Source organism: Fukomys damarensis, unplaced genomic scaffold, assembly GCF_012274545.1.
Source record: "Fukomys damarensis isolate Sample0158 unplaced genomic scaffold, DMR_v1.0_HiC HiC_scaffold_32, whole genome shotgun sequence".
In the NCBI taxonomy this organism is placed as follows: domain Eukaryota; kingdom Metazoa; phylum Chordata; class Mammalia; order Rodentia; family Bathyergidae; genus Fukomys; species Fukomys damarensis.
Window position 1 is genome coordinate 36,125,453 of NW_022900944.1, and position 16,649 is coordinate 36,142,101.

At 41.2% G+C, this 16,649-nt stretch overlaps 1 protein-coding gene across 1 annotated transcript in view; it reads left to right on the plus strand.

Moving 5' to 3' along the window:
• The window catches only part of LOC104876476 (IST1 homolog), a 17,402-nt gene extending 855 nt beyond the window's left edge, over positions 1–16,547 (plus strand). The window contains 7 exon segments of the mRNA XM_010644516.1: positions 2,518–2,698; positions 5,358–5,445; positions 6,463–6,546; positions 7,933–8,031; positions 11,416–11,604; positions 14,759–14,801; positions 16,357–16,547. Of these exon segments, the coding sequence (XP_010642818.3) occupies positions 2,518–2,698; positions 5,358–5,445; positions 6,463–6,546; positions 7,933–8,031; positions 11,416–11,604; positions 14,759–14,801; positions 16,357–16,547 (875 nt within the window).
• The last annotated feature ends 102 nt before the right edge of the window (positions 16,548–16,649 follow it).

Consider the following 16,649-nt stretch of genomic DNA (forward strand, 5'->3'; position numbering starts at 1 on the left):
TTTTTTTTTTTTTTTTTTTTTTTTGGTACTGGGGATCGAAGTCAGGTACTTGCGCTTGCAAGGCAGGTGGTGGACCACTGCGCTAAATCCCCGGCCCTCACAGTAGGGAATTTTATTTAATCAGTCTTTTCAAATGTATAGTAGTTATTAAGTTTGAGCCAATTTTTCTGAAAAGGCATTTTATCTGTTTTTGTGCGGGGGGGGGATACAAACTCAGGATCTTGTACGTGTGAGGCAGGCGTGGGCACCACTGAGCTAAATCCCAGCCTCTTTTTTTTTTTTAATTTTAAAATTTTTTCTACCTGGTGACAGCTCAAGTAGTGTCCCTCCGTGAACAGGGAAAAGTGCAGACAGATATCTTCTTTCTTTAACTTGTTTCCTGTATTCTCCATTTCCTCATTCGGGTGGCTGACAATAAGTCATCAACCTCTTGATTAGCTGCAACACCACTGCCCTTTGACGTATGCTTGTTCAGGTGAAATAAATTGTACAGTTAAACCCCGCTCTCTGAGCGCTCAGTAACCGCTCATGTGTTGGTAGGGAAGCAGCTGTTACTCCGACTTCCAAATTGACTTTGGGGTGTTCTTTAGCCAGATCTTGCAGATATTTGAGCATGATTTAGATATCAGAGGCCTAAGAAAAGTATCCCAGCCAGGCATGGTGGCGCACGCCTGTAATCCCAGCACTCGGGAGGCTGAGGCAGGAGGATCGCTGTGAGGTCGAGACCAGCCTGGCCTACATGGTGAGTTTCGGGTCAGTCTCAACTACCTAGTGAGACCCTGAGTCAAAAAAACCAGAAAAAAAAGAAAAAAAGAAAAGAAAAGTATCCCAAACTAATGAAATGGGAAAACCCGTGGGTGCCCCTTACTGTTACCATGAGCAATGAGGTGGTGCACATTGATGTACATGATGCTATTAAGTGTGAAACTTGCCCATATGTTCTTGTATTTCACCCTCACAATCTAGTGATTTGGGAGATGATGATATGATGATGATGATGATTACTGCAGTATTAGGGATTGAACCCAGCATCCTTGCACTGAGCTACATTCCCTAATCTTTTTTTTTTTTTTTTTTTTTTTTTAGGACAGGATCTTGCTAAATTGCCAAGTTGCCCAGGCTTGACTGCAATTTGAAACCCTCCTGCCTCAGCTTCCCCTAGTTCTGGGGTTATAAATGTGTACCACCACCCCTGGCCAGTGTTGCATGTTATTATCCAGATAAATATTATCCCTTTTATTCTTTTACAAAGGATGAAATGTAAACATAGTTTGAGAGTGATTTTAGATAAGTAGAACAGTATAGTCATCTTACATTAATTCCTTTCTTTTTTTTCTTTTTTTTTTTTTGGTACCGGGGATCGAACTCGGGTCCTCGCACTTGCAAGACAGGCCACCAAACCACTGAGCTAAATCCCTGGCCTTCTTTTTTTCTTTTTTGGGACAAGGTCTGGCTGTGTAGTCCAGGCTGTCCTTGAACTTACTATGTAGCCAAGGCTGGCCTTGAACTCACTGCTATCCTCCTGTCTCCACCCCTTGAGTGCTGATATTACAGGCAGGTGCCAGTAGGCATGGCAACATAAATTTATTCCTTTGTTAACGACAGCAACAGTCTTGACCTATCACTCCAGGCTTCTGTTTGTATCACAGAGTATTACCTGGGCACACTTAAATGTTTACTAGTACTGGAGTAGGTGTGACAGCAGTTCAGCACTATTGTGTTGCACTAAGTCGGGTGCTGTTGTGATTTCTTTTCCCTGATCTGTTTAGAGAAAAGAATAGTTGCCTACTTTGGAGGTGTCTATGCTGCCTTCCAAGCATTGAGCTTTGTGCTGCTCTTGAATTCCAATGCAGTTGCATGTCGACATGTTTAGCAGTGAGAGTAACGCTAGTCAGTAATGAGATTATCGCTTTTAGGCTGTGGCAAGGAAATATACAGTGTGGAGGCTCAGAGGTTTTCCTGGCTTATGAAAAAGCTTTTCTCAGTCTCAGTCAGCACCTGATAACACGAGGTGATACGACTTTACTTATCCTAATGTATTGGACTAGGACAGGTTACATTTACATTGTTACCTGTCCAACATGACTCCACTTATTCATTGTTTGGCATAATGGGGTGAAAAAGAACAAACGAGGTGGAGAAAAGGCATAGGAATTTGCAGCCTGAAGACTTGGCCATGAGTTCCAGTTTATCCAGTTACTTCTTTTCTGTTTGTTCATTTTTGGGGGGTGGGTTGTTTCTTTGTTTTTTCAGACAGGGTCTCATCATGTAGTTCAGGCTGGCCTTGAACACACTGTGTGACTTCTGAGCTAGTGTGAAACACACACACACATAAACACACACACATATATGTATGTGTGTGTGTGTGTGCGTATATAGACTATTTTAGGTGCATGTTTTGGGTTTTTTAAAAAAATTAAACCAGAGTTTCACTGTATTGTGTAAAATGCTTTTTTATTCAACAAACCCTCTTTGCACATTCATTTTTCTATGCCTGCTTTGTTCTGCACTCTGCAGCTGAGCAGACCCAGAAAGCAAGGAAGGAGATTGCGGATTATCTGGCCTCTGGGAAGGATGAGCGAGCACGGATCCGAGTGGAGCACATCATCCGGGAAGACTACCTCGTGGAGGCCATGGAGATCCTGGAGCTGTACTGTGACCTGCTGCTGGCTCGGGTTAGCCTGATTCAGGCCACAAAGTGAGTGCATCATTTCACACCAAAGGAGTGAGGAGGCGTCTCTCCACCTGGTGAGGGAGAGGGTAGGCGTTAGCCTATTGGAACCACTGAACAATTTTTTTCTCTCTCTTTTATTTCATATTTATTTGCTTATTAATTAATTTATTTATTTTTGGTACTCGAGATTGAAAGCAGGGCCTTTGCACTAAACTACATCTCCGGTCCTTTATTTATTTATTTGTTTTGTTTTTGAGACAGGGTCTCACTGTATAGTCCAGCTGGCCTCGAACTCACAGCAATTCTCCTACCTCAGCCTCCCAAGTGCTGGCATTGCAGGTGGGCACCACCACACCCTGCTTACTTATGTTTACCTTGTTTAAAAAATTTAAAGTGGGAGGAGTTATGAACTCACTTGACTGAATTTAAGGGAGAACAAAGAAGAAGGGGCCTTAGGATGTCTGGATCTCACAGTGGAGTGCCATAACCCTTTTCTAGGGCTTTCATTTCTACTTCAATCTCAGACTGGATCCTTCAGGAGATTAGAAATATGTCTCCTTTGGACTCAGGCCTGCAGTCCTCACAGTGACAGGAAAAGGGCTTCTTCTACCTCCAGTGAGAAACTCAGGCAGGAGGAATCTGTAACAGTCACTGTGACCAGAATGAAGTAACAGTACTGCCACAGCCTGAGTCTCATGACCGTGACCAAAGTCAAAGGCTGACTCTGCTAAGAGAGGAAAATGGGAGGGACAAAACAGTGAAGACTCAGAATGTGCCTGCCTACCTGGATAGGACATTGCTTTCAAAGATTAGGGGAAGTCTAGATCAAGATAAGAAAAAAAAAAAAAAAGAATTTGCAATTCTCAGAATTCTGGTTTCACAGCTGGTATCCAAGCAAAAACAAGTTCTTCTCCTTGTTATATTGCTTCACAGGATATAAAGAATGAGAACTCTCAGGACTGAAATTCTAGAAAGCCCCAGGAATTAGTTGACAACATCATCAGACAGCCTATACTGAAGGCCTAGGGATACTAAGGGAAGACTCTTGAGTTGCCACAGCTAGACATAAATGAGCTCAAGTCCCCCGTTTCTGGTTTTCTCAAATAGCGTTTCTCAGCACTAGTCTGGAGAAGATGGTCTTGTCTGGAAACACCCACACCAAGAGCCCCTGTGATGTAGGGCCTCACAGCTCTTTTATCAAGATGGGTCCACGGGTAGATGCCTATTTTCTCCAGGAAATAAAAAATTTTTTGGGGGGGTCATTAAAATGATGATAGTCTTAAAAGAATTAAAATAAAAATATCTGATCACTACCTTAAGTGCATGTTGGCATGTGATTTAAGGGGATGAAGTTGTATAAGTAAAAAGAGGGTACATTTGCAGCCTGAGAATGAATCAGTGGAGAGATATATGAGCCAACATTCATTATAATTAGGAAGCACAACAGTACAGTGATGAATGCAATTAATGGTGATACTGGTAAACCAGAACAGATCCATACATGTGAAGAACAACGTAATCTTGGAATATGTGGTCCATCATATTAAGTCTGTTAAATTTAATAATATTCATTTCAAGCTGGGCGTGGTGGCGCACGCCTGTAATCCCAGCACTTGGGAGGCTGAGGCAGGAGGATCACTGTGAGTTTGAGACCAGCCTGGGCTACACAGTGAGTTCCAGGTCAGTCTCAACTACATAGTAAGACTCTGTCTCAAAACACAAAACAAAAAAAAATTCGTTTCATTGTTTTGTTTGCATATAACACGCATAGTGTTTTGGTTTGCACTTGCAAAGGAGCTGAAAACACAGAGTCCATATTTTCTGTTTAAATACTAAATAACATTAAAGAATTGTTCAACACCGAGAAAATGTAATCAATTTTTTCCCAGTACTGACCCATAAAAACAGGAAAACTATACATATTTGTCCAGTATCAGCAGTGTTTTGATACATGTATATATTGTGCAGTGTTGAAACCATGCCTGACTGCTTCTAGCTTTTTGAATCATTCAGTACATTTTTGTCACTTTATCATCACCCTACTGTTTATCAGCACACCAGAAATTTTTCTCTTTTTTTGAGACAGGGTCTCACTGTGTAGTTGAGACTGACCTGGAACTCACTATGTAGCCCGGGCTGGTCTTGAAGTCACAGCGATCCTCCTGCCTCAGCCTCCTGAGTGCTGGGACTATAGGCGTGCGCCACCATGCCCGGCAACACCACATCTTCTTATTCAGGATAGCCATGAACTCACAATCTTCCTGCCTCCGGCTCCAGAGTGGTAGGGTTACAGGTGTGTGCTGCTATATCTGGCTTGGGAGAGATGTTAATCTTGCTATATTTTTCCACAGTACTCTTGGGAGAATAATTAAGTTGCAGACTATTGACTCTAGTAGCTGAAGTGTCCTTAAGTCACCCACGGCACTTGAATGGAGATGGTCTTCACAACAAATCCCACGCATTCCTTCTAAGACACCTGTACAATTTGCCTTGCCTCTAATCTCTCTCCTTCCCTCCCTCCATATACTTTTACATAGATTTATATTCCAATGTTAGTTTTAAAGAATAAGTCAATTAACACTCCACTGTGAACATTATGCTACCTTTGAATATGAACTACCTCTGAAGTAGGGAAAAGAGGAAAACACGGCACCCTGAGTGTCATAATTTTTGCCTTTCTTAGGGAATTAGACTCCGGTTTGGCCGAATCTGTATCTACGCTTATCTGGGCAGCTCCTCGACTGCTCTCAGAGGTGCCTGAGTTGAGAATAGTAAGTTTGACCAATTTTAACTCCCTGTGTCATGTGAGTACTGCTACTGTGATTTATTCGGAATGGTGGGGTTATTTGGAGAATCCTTCCCCCTCTTAAGGTTAACCAAAAGAGTGTTTTTCTCTCTCTCTTTTTTAATCATTCAAATTCATTGGTACATTTTAGGTATACATCACGAGTGCATTCACCACTGGGAGTTTGTACCTGCACATGATGTATCTTGGTTCTTCTTTCTTCCCATTCCCTTACCCCCCACCCCTCCCTATTTACAGAAGCTTTGTTTCTATTTTTTCCTTCTTTCTAAGAGTATTTTCTTTTCTTAATATTTTTTTTGTTCAGCACCGGGGATTAAACCCAGGGCCTTTGCACTGAACTACACCCCCAGCCCATTTGTGAAAACAAATTTTTAAAACAATTTTGAGACAGGATCTCTCTAAATTCTTAAATGACCTAGGCTGAGCTCAAACTTGTGATCCTCCTGCTTCAGCCTCAAAGAATTCTGGAATTGCTGGTGTGCACCACCATATCTGGTCTCTTTTGTTAGTCTTTAAGTGAAAAATAAATACTTTTTTATGATACTGATAAAAGAAAATAAATAAGCCTTAATAAAATCAAAATGGCCAGGGATTTAGCTCAGAGGTTCTGCTGCCTGCCTTGCAAGCGGAAGGACCCGAGTTCGATCCCCGGTTACCAAAAACAAACAAACAAACAAACAAACAAACAAACAAAAAACCAAAAAAAAAAAAATCAAAATGGCACATAAAATTGGGTGTCTTTCAGGGAGGAGTAGTGTCACACTTTATGAGATGTTTAGAATTAGAGGTGTTGAGTTTGACATTTATCGTATACTTAAAAGCCAATGTTTGTTGTGATTGGTGTTTGATGTTTAAAAAACTCAACTCCAGGCATAACATGAAAAGTGATTTGTGATTTCTTATATTGTCTTCATCTGAAGTTAGCTGGCCATAACTGGATGAATTCTGCCTTCCTTTCTTCATCGGTGATGGTTTGTTGCAGGTATCTAATCAGCTATGTGCAAAATACAGCCAAGAATATGGTCAGCTCTGTCGAACCAACGAGATTGGAACTGTCAACCCTCAGGTAACACCGTTCCCACAGACATGCATTTTTCTAAGCCAAGAAGTCTAGGAAAAAGTAAGCAAACTAAGAACATATAATTTTGTACTGAACTGCCAGATGTTTAGAAATAAATTTAGCATTGGAGGCGGAGCAACTTGAATACAATTAATGGACTACGAAATAGCAAAGTTTTATATAAAAGAAGCTAAAGCCCTTTATCCCGTCCCTCAAAAAAGAGAAGTGATTTCTTTTTAAAGAAAGCATACATTTTTCTAGGCCAGGGGTTTAGCTCAGTGGTTCTGCCTCCTGCCTCAAAAGCACGAGGTTCCGAGTTTAATCCCTAATACCAGAAAAAAAAAAAGAAAGAAAGAAAGAAAGAAAGAAAGAAAGAAAGAAAGAAAGAAAGAAAGCAAGCATACATTTTTTCCAAATGTAACAGGCCTGGTAGTTAGAAGGAGGCTAATGAGACTTAGAAACTTCAACTCTTGAACAATGACATTATAACCACACTTAGTAATTCAGGACTGACATTCAGCTAGAAAACAGAGACCTGGCCACTGTCCTTGTTTCAGGCCAGTGGATATTTTTGTCATTCATTGTCCATTCTGAGTTGTGTTTTCTTTTTGTATCAGGGATCGAACTCAGGACCTCGTCCTTGAGAGGCAGGTGCAGCAGCACCGAGCTAAAGCCCTGGCCCTCAGTGTTCATTATGATTGTTCACTGCCATGCTGTACTGGTTATTAAATGTGTTAAATATCACTTCATATGTAATTTAAATACCCCAAAATCAGAATTCCTTTTTTTTTGGTTTTTTTGGTACCGGGGATTGAACTCAGGACCTTGCACTTTTGAGGCAGGCAGCGGCACCACTGAGCTACATCCCTCAGCCCCAGAATTCCATTTCTTTTTGGTACCTGGAATCAAACTCGGGACCTTGAACTGAGCTAAAGCCCTGGCCCAGAATTCCTCTTTTTTTTTTTTTTTTTTTTGAGATAAGGTCTTGCTATGTAGTTCAGCCTGGTCTTAAACTCATTATGTACCCCATGCTGGCCTCAAATTTGTGGCAATCCTGCCTCAGCTTCCCAAGTGCTGGGATTACAGGCATGCACTACCATGCCCAGCAAAATCAGAATTCTTTATTTGAAATATTTTTTTCTCGTATTTACTTTTTTCAGGAAGTGGTTTGACTTTCCTTAACTCTTAAGGTAGGGCTGTCCTAGGATACATTCACAAGCAGGGTCCCTCTTTGCCACTACTTTATATGTATTTTAAAAATTAGACATCTTAGACAATGGAGGCTAAAGAGATGGAGAATGGTGATTCAGAGTTGAAAGACCACCTACGTTGCTTTTGTTTCTCATTGTGCAAGTATCTGATAACCAAATCTGTTGTGTTCTTCATTTGCAGCTAATGCACAAATTAAACGTGAACACTCTACCCCAAGTTCTAGTGGAGCAATACTTGGTAGAAATTGCAAAGAACTATCATGTGCCCTACAAATCCAAGGTAACCGTTATGATAAGTTGTTTCAAGAAAGGAGAAATGTGGGCTAGTGGTGTAGCTCAGGGATTGCGCTTGCTAAGCATGCGCAAGGGCCTAGGTTCTATCCCTCGTACTGCAAAATAAATAAATAAATAAAGTAAGAAAGGATTTGAGGCCAACATTTTTATTATGCTCCAGAGGCTTTTTTCTACGTAGGGATGCAGCTTGCAGAGTTACTCTGGAAGAATTGTGAAGTAGGTGAAGTTTGTACTGTGCTACTTACCATACCTAACAGACTCATACATGAAGAACAGGGTTGAAAACATAGATGAAGGACCCTAAAATGCTTCATCCAGAAATGTCTCAAACATTTTCAGATCTTAAGATCTTAATATTGTCCTAGGGTGGGGAATGTAGGTCACTGGTGCTGCACCTGCCTGGCAAGCGCAAGGTCCTGAGTTCGATTCCCAGTACAGGGCATGGAGTGGGGAGGACCACATTGTCCTGCACATATTTTGCACCTTATTTTATTTATTTATTTATTTATTTATTTATTTATTTATTTATTTATTTATTTTTGATACCAGGGATAGAACTCGCTGTGCAGGTGAGGCAGGTGGCGGCACCACTGAGCTAAATCCCCAGCCTGTACTTTAATAAATAAATCTTGGAATAAAGGCTGCAAGGTGCAAAGCTACACAGCAGTGTCATTTGGTCTAGGTTCAGAGTATTAGTTCAAGCCAGGTGTGGTGGCATATGCCTGTAATCCCAGCACTCTGGGAGGCTGAGGCAGGCAGATTGACATTTCTAACCCAACCCAGGCAATTTGGGGACTTATTGAGATCCTGTTTCAAAGTAAAAAGTAAAAACAAGAGAGGCTGAGGATGTTGCTCAGTGCAGAGACCCTGGGTTCAATCTCCAGTACACAAACATGAGATGCACACATGAGAGAGAGAGAGAAAGTGAAATGATCCATATTCAGATCCTACTTCCACCATCTATTACCCATGAGACACTGAATAACCCTCGAAGACTCAATTTTCTGGACTGTGAAGAGGGAGAGAATAATAGTACTTGTTTCATGAATTTGTTGAGTTGATTAAATTAGCTAATACATGCAAGGAAGCTGAATGTCCCATGCAATGCATAATATAGAACAAATGTAGTCAAGATTTTTATTTTGCTTTGAGATGAAGCCTCACTTTGTTGTCCAAGCTGATCTTTAACTCCTGGGTTCAAGGGATCCTTCCTTGTGCTGGGAATACAGAGTTGTGACTGTGTGGCTGGCTTCAAGTTTTGCTGGTTGTCATCTTCGTCATAATGGAGGCTGGACTAATCCTCCCAGAGGCAGTCACCAAGTGTCTTTAGGCAAGAAGGATTTCTCCCGAGCCACTGTGATCACTTCGCGTGGGGAGCTACTTGTTTGAATGATTAATTAGGCCGTGTCTGATGACTTCTTCATAAAAGAAAGCCTCACACTCGGTTGTCAGACTTCTGCTCGGTGAGGTCATGGAGCAATGGAGGATTCTGCACTGCTGTCAGATTGCTGGAGCAGGGCCGGGGATTTAGTTCAGTGGTTCCACCACCTACCTCGCAAGGGCAAGGACCCAAGTTCGATCCCTGGTACCAAAAAAAAAAAAAAAAAAACCAACCAAAAAAAAAAAAAAAAAAACACCCAAAAACTAAAACAGAAAACAGATTGCTGGAGCAGTGTATATCAGGTTGGGTTGTGGCTAAGGGACACACACATCTTTTCTAATGCTTTGCTTCTGATGTTTTCTTGATAGGGACTCCAACCTTTTTTTCTTCTCTAAGAGTCATGCAGCTTATTGAAAAATGATACATTTCAAAATTTGCACAATACCACCGAGCTAAATCCTGGGCCTTACAGTGGAGGTTTACTTCCCTTAGAATAATAGTCTTTCTGTGAGTGACCTACCTGCTCTTTGCTCTCAGCATGTCTCTCAGCGGCATTCCCCTTGTTTATCAGACTCCCCTTGTTTACTCTGTCTCAGCCACACTGGCCTTCTTATGTTTCTTCAAACACGCACATTCTCAACTCAGGACCTTTGTACTTTCCCTGGTGCTGTGTTCTCTTGGTATCTGACTGGTCCCTCTCCCTTCCTTCAGGTCTCTACTTGAATGTTCTCTTCTGGCTGAGGCCTTTTCTGGCTGCCTTCTCTAAAATCTCTACCTACTCTCTCCCTCCTCTTCCCCTCCTCCTCCTGCTCCTCATCCACCTTCTCCTCCCACTTTTTACACTTCTCCTCCTCACCTTCTCTTCCTCCTCCTCCTCCTCCCCCTCTTCTTTCTCCTTCTTCTCTCCCTACTCCAGCTTTATTTTTTGTCTTTTGAGACGAGGTCTCACTTTGTATTTCAGGCTGGCCCTAAACTCACTAAGTAATCCAGGCTGGCCTCGGACTCTCAGAAATCCTCCTGTCTCAGCTTCCAGAGTGCTGGGATTACAGGTGTGCACCACCATGTGCCCAGCTAATCTTCAACTGATTTCTTTTTACATACTGGGGATCAAACTCAGGACCTTGCATTGGCCAGGCCGGTGCTGCGCCACTGAGCTACATCCCTAGCCTCCTCCTTCCTCTTTATCCTTCTCCTTCTTACCTTCACTTCTTCCTCCTCTTCCTTCTCCCCCTCTCTCTCTGGTGGTACTGGGAATTGAACCCAAGGTTGCTTTACCACTGAGCTGCTTTTTTTTTTTTTCTTTTTTTGTATTTTGAGATAGGGTCTGTAAATGCCCAGGCAGGATTTGAACTTTCAGCCTCTCTCAGTGTTGAGATTACGTTCCTCCTCTTCTCTGCTCTATATTTTTCGCTATAGCACTTGTCTCTGGCTAACATACTATAGAGCTCACTTAGTGATCCTGTTTATAACCTGTCTCTCCCACTGTTGCACGCCAGCACTGTTCCTGGCTTCTGCTAGGCAATCAGATTTTTGTCAAATGAACTAATACATTCAGAGTTCACCGTTGCTAAAGTCTGTAGACTGCTGGGTGTGTAGACCCCAGCACTTGAGAGGCTGAGACAGGAGGACTGCCACAAATTCAAGACCAGCCTGGACTACATTTAAAAAAAATGAAGTTTGTAGACATATTTGTATATATTTGCATATTGCTGTTAATCACTGCTGTACTTCTTAGGTACAAAAAAGACAGTCAGTGAAAGAGAAGGAAAAAAAAAGAAAGGGAAGGAAAGAAGTCTATGGGCTAGAAAATCTGAAGTTGCTTTTAACTAACTGAGTAGAGTACATATGTTCCATGAGAGCAGGAACTGTATCACGTTGCTTGTCATTTCGTCCTAGTGCTTTCAGGAGTGTGTAGCATGTAGTAAGTACGCAATAAGCACATCTGTGAAAAACTGACAATACAGTGGGATTCTTACCTCCTTGCCTCAGGCTGATGCTGTAGAAGATCTGGACAGTATTGGATTTGTCAAGGATGTCAGGAAAGATCCCCTTGGCAGAGGAGGTGGTACTGTAGTAGGAACTGGTGATCCATCTGGGGCATCTCTGATGCCTACACCGGGTCCCTCACCTTTGCCGTCTCTCTGTCCTTATGTCCCGCTCCTTCCTCCTGGAAGACAGGTCAGTATGAGTGGGAACACCGAAACTGGAATGGGACTGTTTGCAGTACAGACTATACTTCTAATTGGCCTTTTGAAAGATCAGATCTTTTTTTAAGACCAGGGAGATACTTGCAATCATTTAACGGATACTGATGTGTTGCTCTTCTGAACTCATGAGAAAACAAAGCTAGTCACTCATCAAACTCTCGACAGTTGCAAAGTACATGCTACAAAGAACATTTTATGGAGCTGGACAAATCTGAAAATTGTGTACAATGATTTAGATTCATGTTTCAGATTAGCTATATTCTACTTATGTGTAGGGAAAACAATTTACTTTCATATTAAAATAGTAAAAACCTCACAGCTTTGTATATATAAATCTGGAGAGGTCGAATGGGTAAAAACTAAAGAGCCATAGACATTAGTTGTCTTTATTCATTCATCATAAAGTAAAGAGAAATGCTCTTTTCCTTTTTACCGTACAGGCATTTCTGACTCTTGAACATTTTTTCTAAGATTTTATGTTTAGACACAAACTAAGTCTGATTTTCTGTGTTGAAAGTGTTGGTCTGAACTACACTGTGTGTACTGTTCAGCTTGTACTGTTGGAATCTGAGACCTCTGATTCGAAAATGAAACAAAGAAACCTTTACTGTGGAAAATTTAGGTACATACAAAATTAGAATAATACAGTGAACTGCGTGTATCCATCATTCATTCTTACCAGTTCTCAACATTTTGCTGCTCTTATTTCCTCTGTCTCTTCTTCAGTTTAGGGGGAGGAAGGGGAAGAATTTAAAGCAAATCTCAGACATTATACAGTTTTAAGTGTAAATATTTCAGTGTGGTTGTGTGTGACTTGGCGACCAGTACATTCTAAGAAAAGACATCATTGGGCAATTTGATCATTGTGTGACTGTTGCTGAGTGTACTTACACAGGCCTCGATGGGGCTGTTGATCTGGCTTCTGGTGCAATGAAGAGACACAGGGTGCATGAGGCTGTCCCTAGTACAACATGGCATACTGTTTTATAGTGTACTTTTTCTTTTCTAAAAAGGGGAGCACGCTCTAAAAGAGTGACAAGAGTATAGTGCAGTGAGTGAAACCATAAACCAGTTAAGTAGTTATTTGTTGACATAACCGAGTATGATGTCTTGTACATAATTGTGCATGTCATATTTTTACGACTGTCAGCACAGGGGGTTTGTGTATACCAGCAACACCACAAATGTGTGCTGTGTGCATAATGACTTGTGCTACAACACTATGCTACTTAACCAAAACATTGTGATGAGGGCTGTGATTATATGTACTCCTAACATATATCTTTGTTTTTATAATAGAAAACAGTGCTATTACGCTAAATACCATGAAAATAATTCCTTACTGTCATATAATATGTACTTTATATTAAATTTTCCCAATTGTCTCAAAATATTTTATTATTATTATTATTTTTTGGAGACAAAGTCTTACTATGTCACTGTGTAGTTCAGGCTAGGCTTGAACTCACTATGTAGCCCAGGCTGGACTTGAACTCACAGCAATCCTCCTGCCTCAGCCTCCCAAGTGCTGAGATTACAGGTGTGTGCCATCACTCTTGGCTCAAAATATTGTTTGCAGTTATTTTTTTGAAATTAAAGTCCCAAAAAAAACTGGGTATGGTGGCGCCTGTCTGTAATCCCAGCTACTAAGGAGGGTGAGGCAGGAGGATTGCAAATTTCAGGCTACCCTGGGCAATTTAGAAGGATCCTGTCTCAAAACAAAAAAATAAAATGTCCTGGGATGTAGCTCAGTGGTATAGCAACCTGGGTTCAATCCCCAGTCCTGGGTGGGGGTAGAGGAATTCAACTTTGTGGTGTGTGTGTGTGTGTGTGTGTGTGTGTGTGGTACCAGGGATTGGACCTAGGGTCTCACACATAGTAGGTAAGCTTTATCACTGAGTTACATCCTCAGAACTTTTTTTCTTATTTTTACTTTTTAAAGTGTTTACTTATTTACTTACTTTTTTTTGGTGGTACTGGAGAATGAACCCAGAGCCTCATACATGCTAGGCAAGCATTCTACTACTGAGCTACGTCCCCAGCACTTTTTATTTTGTTTTGAGACAAGGACTCACTAAGTTGCCAAAGCTGGCTTCCAAGTCACAGTAGTCCTGCTTCAGCCTCTCAAATAGCTGGGAGTACAGACATGAGCCACTGCACCTGCTGTCTTAACCTTTAATCTTGAATACTTCCTTCTCTCTGTTCCACTTTTTTCTTCTTGTTTTTTAGTTTTTGAAGAAAGAGTTCTGTGGTTTTTTTTTTTTTTTTTTTAGACAGAGTCTCACTACGTAGTTGAGACTGACCTGGAACTCACTATGTAGCTCAGGCTGGTCTTGAACTCACAGTGATCCTCCTGCCTCAGCTTCCCAAGTGCTGGGATTGCAGCATGCGCCACCACCCCTGGCAGGCTGTTCTTGAACTCACTATGTATTCTAAACTGGCTTTCATCTCAAGACTCTCCTGCATCAACCTCCCACTGCTGGGATTACAGGTATAATCCACCATGCCCAGCTAAAGTTCTCTGATTTAATTAAATGGAAATCTTTTTTAGAAGTACCACCTCCAGCTCCAAAGATTCCTTGGATTTTAGCCAGGTGTGTTGATGCATGCATGTAATCCCAGCACTCTAGAAGTCTGAGGTGGGAGGATTATAAATTTGAACACTGCCTTGACAGTTTTGTGATTTACTGAAAAAAAAAAAAAAAAAAAAGATTTCCTGTGCTCCTGTACAATGTCACAGGTGACAGGAGAAGCAAGACCCATAGACTAATTTCCGGAGTATATTGGTTTTCTACCCCAAACAGGAAGGAAGCTTGATTGTTCTAAAGTGAAATTAATTAAAGTTAATTTTAAAAAATATTTATTGCAGGCTTGCTGTGTGTAAAATATGCATCTGAAATGTAAACATTTCTTTTTTTAAAATTTAATTTATTGGTACATTCTAGGTAGATAGTGCAGTTACATTCATTACTGGGATCTTGTACCTTTACATGACAGGTCTTGGTTCTCATTTTTTCCCCTTGTCCCCACCCTCCCTTTACCCTCCCCTCCCTTCTACCCCTTCAAACCCTTTAATTCCATTTTTACAAGAAATGTAAACATTTCCATTGATCTTTTTCCTTCAGAATAATGACTATAAGAACACATTGCTTCCTTCAGTGCTTCCTAGTAAGTATAGAAAATGCTGGTGGAAGTTTGAGTTGCTTGCTACTCGCTGAAGATATGTGAGTTATTATACAACTATTTCTCCACTGGTGATGGAAGTCTGTTAGTGATGTACCAGAGGTACAGTGTCTTGTTTTATTGTAGCTAACAGTTTTCAACATGTTTGTGGATAGTGTTTTGAAATTAATGGTATAATTTGGCATATTATGGACCTTCCAAAATTCAGGAGATTCAAAACATTAGTAGCTGAAGGTTAGCAGAAAAATAAAGCTATTCCTACTAGGACACTTATTGCTGGGAATTTGGGCTAATGTAGTCTACATTAGCCCAAAGTCCACCCCCTAAATCACAGGCAAAATTTTATATTTATAAGGGAGATTATTCATTGTTTGCTTTTATGGGATCTCAGAAAGTCGTTAAACAAGTGAATTCTAAAACCACTATCACTAGATTATCCTGTCATGACTTTGAAAAGCTGTGTCTTTTTTTTTGTTGTTGTTTTTTGAGACAGGGTCTCACTATGTAGTTGAGACTGACCTGGAACTCACTATGTAGCCCAGGCTGGCCTCGAACTCACAGTGATCCTCCTGTTTCAGACTTCTGAATTCTGGAATTCTATAGGCATGCGCCATCACACCCGGCAAGCTGTCTCTCTTTTAAAAGCCCAGCAAATCATTAATGATACCAACTATTGCATGATGGGGGAGTTACCCAGCTTTCCAGCCACCGTTTGCTGCGTTCTCAAAAGCAATTGTAGGGGAGGGAGAAAGTCTCCTACCACTTCTGGGTGCTTATATAGGCTTGTTGGCTAGATCCAGAAAGTGAATTAACACAACAGATGATTAATGAGAAAAATCACTCAGGGTTTGTTAATTTTACACGTATATGGGGATCTTCACAAGAGAGTGAATTCCAAAGAAATGACCCAAGCAAAATACTTTCATTCTTTTTAGGCAAAGAGCAATAAATGTGTGAGGGAATAGCAGGACAAATGGACATCTGGACTACAGCTGTAAATTCTAGGAATACTGTATTACTAAGAGATATGAGGGTGGGATGTCAAAGGTAGTGGAAGTGAATAGTTACTTGCAGGAGTTTGTTTATTCAGGTTCTTTACAACCCAAATTACCGTGTCTAGTGACTTAGGCTACTTTCTGGCCTTGATTTGGGAAGGATGCCTTTCCCCTAAAAATCTTTTTTTTTTGGTGGGGGGGACCAGGGATTGAACTCAGGACCTTGTGCTTGCAAGGCAGGCAGCAGAACCACTGAGCTAAAATCCCAGCCCTCCCCAAAGAATCTTTATGGCTTGTAGGAAATGACTGGCCAAATGGCCCTTTCTGAAGTCACAATTCCTCAAGTGATTGCATCCTGAAATAATTAAGAAACCAATTAGGCATTTTTTAAAAACATGATATGTCCTCAACTCCTTCACAACACAACACAATGCAGCACAACACAACACAATGCAGCACAGCACAACCGTTATTTTCTTTGAGGCTGGGATTTCTTTCTGGAGGGCTGCCTTGTGACTTTTAATTATGTTCATTGAAATGAATAGGTCCAGGACTCAACCCTCAGACTTCTCCACAGCCAGAATCAAGAGTCAAGATTGGTTTCCGTAACTCACTGCTACCTGATTTGCCTGATGTAAAACCTCACACAAGCCGGTCCATTGATCCTGATGACTCGGAAGAGGTTGACTTTGAAGATCTTAACTGGAGACTTGAAATGCTAAAGAAAATGACCTGATTCCTTAGTCCTGGAATGAGCATTTGCCTGGGAATCAGGGAACCTGGGAATGAGTATTTACATAGCTATCTACGTGTGGGTCTAAAGTTTTCACATTCATAA